The following is an 11,395-nucleotide window of genomic DNA, read 5'->3' on the forward strand; positions in this document are numbered from 1 at the left end:
GACACTTCAATCATCTTCTGTCCTCCTATCGGTATCCTTTCAATTCAGAAGTCTTTCAACATCATGTCCCTTTCTTAGAATGTCTGTCCTTTAACATTGCTTTGGTGTCAAGCCACTGAGAGCAAGAATTAGACCTGTGGCTGAATGCGCTGTACTATGTAGCAGCGCTGGCATTAAACTAAAACTGAAAACCAAAACAAGCTAAAAGTTGTGAAACAGACCTGGAGGAGGAAGAGATGGTTATGATTTTCTGTAGAGTTGCAAATATGAAAATGTATTTCATTTTTTTATTGTTAATGTAGAATAAAATCATCAATAGAATTCAGAAAATCATATAAAAATAGATACAATTAAAGCAGTTTATTGAGGGTTCTCATGTGACATCATGCGGACATGGTTTAAAATTTGTCTGCCTCTGATTTATAAAGCATGTTTCACAGATAAAAATCACAGAGTGCTTCACAATAAAGCCAGAAAACTCCCCTAAAAAACATAACACTGGCCAGTTTGTGTACTGGTCATCTATTACTGGTATTAGCTGTGTAGTTGTAAAATTTGTAAAAGTGACGCTTAGTGGAAATAGGGAAGGTTCAACTTCAAAGTAAAATATGTGCTTTTTGAAACTGCAGCACTATGGTAGAACTTTTATGCTGAAGGCAAACTTTCTCCATTTCCGGTTTGCATGTCACTTTTAAAAGTTTCCCAATAGCTCCGAGAGCAAGTCCATCACATCCATTCAAACTAGGAGCAGCAATATGCTAGTAATCAAAATAATCATAAGAAAGATTTTGCCAACCTGTCAGGAAAGTAAAAGTGTGGTGCATCCATAGAAACAATAAAAAACAACACTCATATAAATAATACAGACATGTGTGTGTCTTATTGTATTTTTCAAACTAAAATAGCTTCATCTGGAGCCACAGGACCATTTTTCCACAGTCTGACGCGTCTGTCTGAGGTTACTCCCTCGCCAAGACAGAAACACAAACATGTGACCACGCTCTCGTGCAAACACACAGACACAACTCATCAACACATGCCTGATTACTCGGCCATTACCCCAGTTTCCATAGAGACAGTTACTTTTTCCCCAATAAAGCAGCACCACTGGGAGAGAACAAGCCGCGATTCAGCTATTTACAAGATAAAAAAATATGGACGTTAGCTGGGTAAGCAACCAGAGAGTGATAGAAAGGAAACTCTAGCCTGCTTTGTATGTTGCTAACAGTGAAAATGGTTTCCTCTCAGGGAAAATGTGGGTGATATGATTAAATAGTTTCACTTTCAGATCTGTGATATGTTACAACTTAGGATTCAGACAGAGGAGGACCAGAGCTGATGTAATCCAAAAGAGTCCAGGTGGAATTTGTGTATTCAATTTTGTGAAAAGTAAATCTGTTTTCACATTGCTGAAGCCAAACAAAAGTATTATATTACCCAGAAGGACACTGTGGCTGACTGACTTCCTGAAAGGCCACGTCCAGCCAGACCTCTCCTCCTGTGAGAAAAGAACTGTGTTACTAGGGAAAATTGAGGTTTTCTATTTAATTTCAGCACACTTTTTGGGTTAATGCAAATGTCAATAAATAATATATATTAACATGACACAGTGACCTTGCAAGGTAAGTTACTAGAAATGTTTTGACAGATCCACAGTTTAAACTCTTACAGATTTTAAAACCTTTCATATAAATAACATAATCTTTGTTAATCACTTAGAGTTACCACAAAAGGACATCACCTGACAAGCTTTGAGGATATAATATGATCCCTTCTGGTGGACAACAACTAAAGCAATCTGTCAACTTCACCCTTTAAATGGCACTGTTGAATAATTTGACTACCAGTGAAGAGGATGTGTAAGTGCAAAGTGACATTACTTTTTCATCCACATTTACAAGAAGACTGGAAGCATTTCGAGACAGAACACATGCTGCGCTTTCATTTTGCCTCAGAGACAATGCGATCGCCATAGAAACAATCTTGGAAACAAAGAAGTGAAACATAACACGTTGTAACCTGATGTATCCACACATGCACTGAAACCCCTCCCCCCCAAAAAACGTCATTATTTCACTTTATCTGATAAGTGAAATACATACAATGATGTTTTAAGAATGCATTAATTGGTTTGTTACATCAGGGAACTACACAACCTGTGAACACAACAGTACATACTGTATTCAGTGCAAACTTTTTAGCCATCAGCTGTTTCCTTATATAACAGGGCTTTCATGATATCACAGTTTCACTTCATGTCTGTCGTGTTGGATAATGCCACCAGTCAGGAAAAAGACTCCTGGTTTGGATCTTGCTGTTGGCTGTTTGAGTGTTCTGCAGGAGCCTGCATGGGTTTCCACAAACTGATCGAAGTCATGCATGTTAATTTGATTTTAAATGGGCTGCAGGATGGGAATGTAAGACTGTTTTCCTCTCTGTGTTAGCCATGTGACAGACTGGTGACGGCGTTTATCCCGTCTTGTTATCCTCAATTCATGGTTATCATGACACCCCAGAAGAAATGAGCCTCATTTTCATTAGAGCTCTTATTGTGCCGACTTGATGCATTTACTAATAAGAGGGTCTGTATCAAAGACACACAACTGTTAGGTTATTCTTTTGATGGGTGGATTTGGGTTTTACATATTTTTACATGTTCCATTTGTTGCTGTTCTTTTAACTCTCTCAAACCTAACCTGTCGCTGGCATCAGACAGGTGTTTTGCAACGCTCTTTTCAATATCTGCAACTCCCGTAACTCCTGAACCATTTGCTTGATTGAAATAATTGCAACGGTTCCTGAAAGCAGCGACTCTGCACTTTTTAGTGATATTAGGGTTATTACGGTAATCCCAGGCATGGTGTCTTAGCAGCTCTGTGAAGATGAAGGTTGGTTCTCCCAAAACAACAAAAAAACACAAAGGAAAAAAGCCCTCACTTGCTCTTTCTGCTGTGAGAGAGGCTAATACAATACTGTTGTTTATGCATCAGTAATATATGATTATCTAAGAGAGAGCCGCAAGAGCAGCACTTCCTGCGTTATGTAGAGATGTATGATTAAAAAAAAAACCCCAATAAAAGTGTTGCTTCCTGGAGCTTTTAGAAAACAAAAGCAGCACTTAGTTTGGGAAAGACAATAGACAGTAAAACAATCATAACATTTATTCTAGTTGTGTTGTTGCAATCAAATGCGAACTGAGAATACGCGCTCATATGTTGTAACGGTCTGCACAGGTTGATAAGAAACTTTCCTTACTCAAGGACTTTCCCACAGGCAAGGCATCACCAAGCAGGAAATTTTGGGTCACCTCTTTAACCTTTTAAACATCTGCCTTCCTTATGCATCCATCAAGTCTCCTGCTGTACTGACAGGGCATACGACAGAGGGAGCCTTAGCACATGGGTGAAAAATCCCCTCCTCGCTGCTTCGGGGCCAGCTATGTGGTTTGGACTTAACATGGGGATGCTCTGTCTCAGGAGACGGCTTTCTATGGTGAGTAATCGACATAAAAAGCCACTCTCAGCATTTTGTACAACACAGCGTCAGCCTTTAGGAACAAGTGGAGTTCTGGTTTATTTTTGTTTCTTTTAATCTGTTGCCAAAGGCCTCACCAAGAAAGCAGCAGTATGAAAGATGTGAAAGTCCCAACAAAGCTGCACAGATGTAAGGACTGGTGAGTGAAAAGAAGCATTCTTCCCATATGCAAAAGTTTTATGTTAACTGAGGAGAAAATAGAGTGCAAGTTAAAGGGAAATGCCACAGGAGAGAGAGGACCCCACCCAGGCTGGGGACTGCTGCCCACAGTCATCGCCGCTGCCCCCTAAATTGGAGGAGCGTTTTTGGCATGGTGGTTTTCAACAAAGAGCGTACTGACACTGCTGCCCACGTCTAACTGGGGCGAATCTATAGCTGCAGAAAACATTCCTCTGTCACTTAAGAGGGTATTTACGACTTGTTTTGCAACCATGGACAGAAAAAACTAGCCTGCACCACCCTGACAAAAACATACGCTCAACCTATGTGGCGTCTTGGGGGTTAACTTTCACCTCTCTGTCTCTCTTTTGCTGCCTGGTTGGTAACTTTATCCTTCTGTACTGCTCCTCTAAATACTTCAAGTTTCAAGTTTCTGGAGGATCTGCAGTGGGATGTTAGGTGCTATACACGAGAGTGTGGAACCTTGATTGTTATTTCACCAAGTGACAACCGTACCAAATGAGTTCTCGCTGAATAAATGCCAGAAATGTAACCTGAGATAATCTGTCTCACGCTCTTGTAGCCAAAGCTCTCTATTCACTGTCCATGAGGAGTGAAAACCATGACTTAGACAAAGCTCAGACAGAAAATGTATTAATGTGGCACTACTCAGATTTACATGTGAATGAAAGAAAAAGCGGGTCAGCACTTTGACAGCTGCATATCGAAGGTCAACTCTGAGAATTCAATGGAAAAGCAATTGAAATCCTCGTGAATACAGGGCGCTGAGGTCTATATTGACATTCTTCACATTTTCAACACCAGCATTTCACAGACTATATATCTACTAAAGTAAAATTCAAAGATATCCTGCAGTAACAGACTTATGCGGATTGTAGTTTTGTTTCCTGCGCAGAAGGATGCACATGTGTGTTGCAGTGACACGAAGTCCTGCTGATATTTTCATCTTGTACCACTTATTGACAGCTGCAGCAGCAATACGTCTAGATATGCACCAACCAAAGGAAGAGGGAGTGCAAGCAATCAAATGTGGCAGTGAAGAAATGTAGCTTTCAAATTCTTTATAAAACTCTTTTTGCTGTTTTGAGGAAGAAGATACACTTAACTTGTTTATTAAACCACATTAAACATGCATAAAGTGGTTTGATGAGAAACAGGGGTGTTAAATAAATAAATTTCTTTAAAATTTAAATGTAATCCAAGCTGAATGAAAAATATGCTATAAATGAAGCACAAATCATGAAGGGGGAAGAGGGATGGGGGAGGGGGATTGGAGACTTTTCCAACAGCCATTGGGCAAGAATTATGAAAATGAGGAGGTGAAATGTACATTAATTTAATGCTGGTTAATTAAAACAGTCAATCTTACCTGATCCTTTCTCCTTTCTCAGAAAAAACACCACAGCCAGGATAACCACCAGTAAACAGAGCAGCAGAACCTATAACCCAGAAGATAAAATGGCAAGATGTTTGTTAAAGCTGTTAGAGATAGCAGCCACTAATTTGACATTGTTTATTTTGAACTATTTGAACTTTGAGAAAAGAAAAAGGTTCAAGCACTACAAAATTCAACATAATGTGATCAATGATCTTGTCTCTCTCAAGAGGAGACATAAATTAACAAAACTAAATCACGTCCACACTCAAAGCTTCAGCTCTAGAGAGAGCAGTATTGGCTGTCGTACAGCAAGTATTAGATGGGATCCTCTTCACCTAACAACTAAATCATGCTGTTATTTTGCCTCTTAGTATCACTAACACGAGGCTGACATTACAGGCTCTTAAAAAAATATTAATGGACCGATCATGTATAAATTTGTTGTATCCACAGTTTGCAGAGGAACCCAGCTGACTCACATGATCCTCTTAAATTTCCAAGTTTTCTTTTCAAAAAATGTGATGCAGCTGCAGATGCAGACTGAGAATCACAAAAACAGCCAAGCTACGAGACGGTCAAGAACAAACGGGCTCAGTGTTTCTCTGTACTTCACTGTCTTCGATTCCGTTTAAAAACTGTGTCTGGAAAACATTATTTTATTGAATCGTTTATTTACACTTTACGCACCAGAGACAGCATGCTATTTTTCCCCAGATCCTCGTCCAACAGGGGGAAAACCCCTCATCGGATTACAACTCTGTGTGCATTGTTACTAAACTACAATCATGTAAAAAAAGAAAAGAAAAGAAAAAACATACAGAGTTTGACATCTCCAAGTTAAAATAAAAATGTACATGTCTTATGCAACTTTGTTACTTTTTTACTGTTAAGAATTAGCATTTGGGACCTGATGAATTACACTAGGGTGGCAAACACTACTCGATCACCATGCTATTATTTTCTGTATACTTCTAATTATGCTTACATTAGCTTTTAGCTCAAAGCCCTACTCCATTACTGCAGCTGAAGAGGTTTAAATACGTTGCTTTATTCAGTTATCCTTCTGCCATCCACCGAGACTTCCATCTGTATCCTCACAAGCTCAACTGTTGATTTTAACAATTTCCACATAATCTCCATCTGTCTATATATTAGTCTCAGCTCTCTGCAGTTGGAAGTAGTGATCCAGAATTGTTTTTGTTTGTTTTTTTTAAAAATCACAAACTTTCTGCCCCAGGACAGCAGCTCCCTGGGGGCGAGTGGTTTGTAATTAGATGGGTGTTTCAAAGATTACTTTACTTAGAAATGACAGTGTTTACCAGGGTTATCACAGATGCTGATTTTGAAGCGTCTGCAATGCCCCAAACCAGGCCAGTTACTCATCATGGCATTACAAATCTTCATTTTAAATGTGTCGCCAGATTTTAATATTTATTATTCTGGTAAAATTGTGCCTTGCAATCACAGTTTTTAAAGAGTATAATATGTAAGTGTATTATGGCTTATCTCCTTTTATTCCTATGACCATCTTATCGCCTCTCTGCTGGGAACGCAGCTGCAAATATTTCCTTAGCACAACACAAGTCATAGTTTAAAGCAAGTCTCTTGTTCTCTGGTGTCACTTTTTGCTCGCACAAAGAGTCTAATTTCCTCCCAGAACTGATACGTTTTTAATCTTTTCACACCGTTTCTTTAGTCTATTACTTTTAACTGAAAGGGGGAAAAAGCTAAACTAAAAAGTAAAAAAAAAAAACAGGCTTGAAGTGGAAAAACATAAATTCTTCCTGGAGGAAAGATTTTACAGAGGATTTACAGTTTAAACAAACAAATCCTCAAGCCAAAACTAGTCTGATCCTCCCAAGCTAGAAAGCTACAGCAGTACAGCAAGAGTAATCTACTTAGTGTGATTCACAAGAGCTGGAATTCCTATACAGGTATGAAAACACACTGCTGTATTTGGTGTCTGGGTACGCGCACTTATTTTCCCCAGCTATAGGTGAAAAAAACTGAAAACTCGGATGGGCTTCACAGAAATGCTTAAAGACGGGGTCTCTGTGGGTTGTGAAAGTAAACAGACTGTCTGGTGGAAACCTACTGGGCTGACTGAAACACACTTTAATACTTATTTAGACCCCCCACCATGACCACCACTCATTTTCCATTGTCTACAAGAGAATGATGTAAAGGTTATGAAATTAAACTACAGATGAAAGTCATCTTCGAAGTGGACATCAAAAAAAGGCTAAAGTCTTTCTAGGGAAAAGTCATTCTAGTTCAGGGGTGGACTTAGACACAAAAGCTAAGGGCTACACATCAAACAGCCATCATGTGTGGCCTTATGACACGCACAAAGCTGAAAGATATGATAGATATGACAAGCTGCTCTCACATAAGCTTGGATCCTTGATCCAAAAAAAATAATAATCAACAACTCTGCTATTTTTCTGTGTTAATCAGGTGCACAACTGACTTAAATGCTGTGTCAGCTGCAACTATTATGGATCAAACTAGCTATTCTGAAGCAAACTAGCTTCTCAGGCAGCAGAGCAAAAGATGAACTACCATAGAAAAAAACAGTTTAAGGTGGGTGGAGTTTGAACAGATTTACGTGTTGAAGGAGTGGTAGACATTCACTTTATTATTCATTGTCATAAAGTGTTAGTGGGTACTCAAGATTGAGCTTTTACTTATTTTTGAGTTATTTTGGGGTTTTAAGACATTAGGGATGTATTGCAAAGCAGTTACTGCACCATTTTCTGGTAAACCCATTGAACTAAAGCTTACAAAGTCATGCTATTGTCCGAATTCTCGTGGACCTTAAAAATGAGACCTTGTGCATGTCTAATTGGTACAAAGCAGACAGCATCTGGTTATCGTGGTGTCGAGCTGAAGGTCGCAAGTGAATAGCTGAAAGGATGTGCACATTCTCAAATGACTTCTTTGACATGCAGTTTATGCCTCAGTGATGAAGGAGATCACGAACATTCCAGACATGTTTAACTTTCCACTTCCAACTTTAAAAAAATCACAATTTATTTCACTATATTACAGCAAGAAACATGTTTTTCTGATATGACTATGACCGCAGCAATATAAAACAAGTCCATAAAACATAACAGTATTTTTCTTTACAATTGCTTCAATTATGTTTTTTTCTGTAAAGACTGAAACACACTCCAGATTTAGCCTCCACAAAGACTAAGTGTGGTTAGTTTCAATGCCCCGAGGAGCTGTGAACAATAAAAGCTGCTGTTGTTTTCTGAGACGTTCCTTCTGTGATAAAAATACTGTTCTGGGGAAAACAAAGAACAGACCCAGCAGATTAAATTGTCCATTCCTGCCAGTGATGGAGATAGCCAAGTATTGCGTCAAAGTTCGCACAGCCTGTCTTTTGGTTGACATATTTGTAAACCTTTATTAAGTTATTATTTTTCAGATTTAGACTAATAATTCAAAATACATATTTACCAATGCTACTTTATTACAGATTACACCTCAAAGCGCTACCAAGGTTTTGATCTACTGGCCCAGATGTGGGGATGTTACTGGACACTGAAGGTTATTGATCAAGTCAGAATCTTAAAATTAACAATGTGTTCTGTAAGAGAGTCCAGGGTCAAGATGGGCCACTTTAAATGAGTCTGTACTTGATGGTAGCACAGGAAGAACAGGCCAAGCCGTGACAAACGTCCACATCCATCTTCTTTCACTGTTTAATTCAGGTTCTTGGGCGGGGTGCTGGAGCCTACCACACATTTCATAAAAGTTAGAGGCGCGTTACACTTTGCACAGATAGCTAGTTTATCTCAGGAACTGCCAATGAACCCAGCACACATCTTTGGGCTGTGGAAGCTGGAGTACTCAGATAGAGCCCACTGGGAGGACATGCAAACCCCACGCAGAAAGACTCCAGCTAGCCAGTGGATTCAAACCAGTGGCTTTTTAGTTTTAGTCATCAGTGCTGACTATCACAGCACTGTGCCTGTCTGTTTGTTGAACAGTCTTGCATTAGAGTAAAACAAATATTGCTCAATTATGTGAGAAACTAATTGCCCAATTTGTCAATGTTATAAATAATTATAGTTATAAAGAACTTCAGCTACTACCTGTGCCTCTGCACTGTAACATCTAGAACCACTAAAACAACATCAAAACAAAGCACTGGCAGGATGACTCGTTTTCCGGCTGCCGGAATACACCCAATATTTTGCTGAAATGACACTTTGGATCAGAGTCAACGTTGTGGGGTCAGAGCTCCACCCAGCCCTGCTTCACACTAACAACTGCAGGTCTTGTCCACCTGCAGAGAGCCTGCTGGCCTGTGTCTGTTTGCAGTGGAGTGAAAACATTTAGTTTCCACGTTCACGCTGGCAACACTGACAGTCTCGTCTGTGTGGCAGCTGTGAATTAATGACAGTGTGAGTAAACAGTGCAGAAATGCTGACCCGAGGATGTGGTTTTTGATCCCTGACGATGGTTCTCTTCCCCTAGTTAAACATCACACAGTGTCAGTTGGGTTAACTGTCTAATGTTTGACAAAAATTATACATTAAAAAAAAAAAAAAAGGACTAAGACTCAACAGGGCCCAAAATGACGCCTTCAAATATTTTTTAAACCCCAGATTCCAGTTTGCAATTATGAGACAAAAGAAAAAAGATGGACATCTCTTCATTTCAAACAGGGACAGGTGATTTTTTTCCCAGTATTTCTTCTAGAGGACAAAAGACAGCAGCTACTTATTAATCAATAATATCATCTATATTAATAGTGTCCCTGACACTTTAAGGGCTTCCCAATTTAAAAGTCACATTTAAGATCATGCAGTAATATAAGTGGCAGGAGCTCAGACACATACATTAACTATAATGTGTGACTTTCACACTGCGGAAGTCAATCGCTCAAAGTTGCCAAAGTGCAACTGAACATACCCCAATAATGATTTTACGGCGGGTACTCCTTTTATTCTCATTCATGCTCCTCTGACTCTCCACCTCTCGTGTCCCAAATAAAGACGCTGCCTGTTCCGCCGACCCGTCCTCTCCTTTGGTTACTTCCATGCTGCTGAGCGCAAAAAAACAAAAACAAAAAAAGGACGCCTGCCAGTGCTTTCCAGGTTGAACTGAGTAGCAGGATGGGACGCAGCTCTGAGGAATATATAGAGGGGAAATGCCCGCCTTTCTGACGTCTTCAAGTTTTTGCAAAGTGGCTACATGTGTTAGATCTGAGGGAGGAGGAGGATCCAAGACTAATAAAAGCAGAGCAGAAAGCAGAAACTCCCCCTCATTCTGACTTATTTTCCTCTAATGTGGGGAGGAAATAGTACTTTACCCACTTTAAAGCCAGTCAGAGTCACTTTAAAAGAAAATAAAACCCAGACACATTCAGAATACGCATGCCTCAGACGTATTATCACGTCTAATTTCTTTGATTTAGGACATTGACTCGAAATAAAAAGCAAACACAGATACAGTAATTACGGACTTTCTATGAAAATCCATTATAAGGTCGTGGAGCTGCCACCATCTTGTGGCCAGACTTAAGTGGTGCATTAGGTTCCAGTTCGAGGGTTGAGTCCCATGCTATTATTTAAATTAATAAAAATTAATATAAAAAAAAAAACAGTTCAACACATTTCCTTTCCTTAAATAGGAATCTAAGGCTTTTGGCTTGACTATAGTCTTATTTAATTTCACTTGCCGTTGGCATATTTGAGCTTGGCTTCGTTAGTGACTGCTTGCTAAAAATTAACCAGTGAAGGAAAAATGATCCACTAGAGGGCGCTGCTCCACCTCTTCTATTATTTCTTCTATTCAAAAATAATTTGGTCAACAAAAAGAAATAACAGCGGATTACAAAAGATATTCGGCCTCATATGAAAAAAAGATTGTATTTTAATCAATTGTAGTCCTGCTAGAAAAAAGGTTTGCATGTAGCATAACAGCATTAAACTACTTTAATATAAACGTCAGGCAACCGGAGCTATTTTCAGAGTTCCTTCCATCAGGTCTGTAAGCTTTACTTGGCTGGTTTAGAAGCGATTTATGGTAAATGGCCTGTATTTGTATAGCGCTTTACTAAGTCCCTATGGACCCCAAAGCGCTTTACACACACATTCACACACTGGCGATGGCAAGCTACATTGTAGCCACAGCTGCCCTGGGGCGCACTGACAGAGGCGAGGCACCTGTCTCTGAAAGGTACCTGGTGTTCATCCGCCCCATATGCCCACCCCTATGAAAAAATAAATGTATTAAGGTCTTCTTTTCAAGTGCCTCTTAAGCAGAGCAGCTTGGACTTATCGG

At 39.5% G+C, this 11,395-nt stretch overlaps 1 protein-coding gene across 2 annotated transcripts in view; it reads right to left on the reverse strand.

Annotated features, from left to right (window-relative positions):
* Positions 1-10,331, reverse strand: part of enpp1 (ectonucleotide pyrophosphatase/phosphodiesterase 1) — a 37,568-nt gene extending 27,237 nt beyond the window's left edge. Inside the window, exons 1-3 of one of the 2 annotated variants that reach the window (XM_085132595.1) lie at positions 10,022-10,331; positions 5,084-5,153; positions 1,438-1,498 (exon numbers count right to left, since the gene is read on the reverse strand). In XM_085132595.1, the coding sequence (XP_084988721.1) occupies positions 1,438-1,498; positions 5,084-5,153; positions 10,022-10,150 (260 nt within the window). In that variant the 5' untranslated portion in view covers positions 10,151-10,331. The remainder of the gene's footprint in view (positions 1-1,437; positions 1,499-5,083; positions 5,154-10,021) is intronic. The other variant, XM_085132596.1, reaches the window with a different exon arrangement.
* Between the last annotated feature and the right edge of the window lie 1,064 nt (positions 10,332-11,395).

The sequence above is a fragment of the Neolamprologus multifasciatus genome, chromosome 15 (assembly GCF_963576455.1).
Source record: "Neolamprologus multifasciatus chromosome 15, fNeoMul1.2, whole genome shotgun sequence".
NCBI classification, from domain to species: Eukaryota; Metazoa; Chordata; class Actinopteri; order Cichliformes; family Cichlidae; genus Neolamprologus; species Neolamprologus multifasciatus.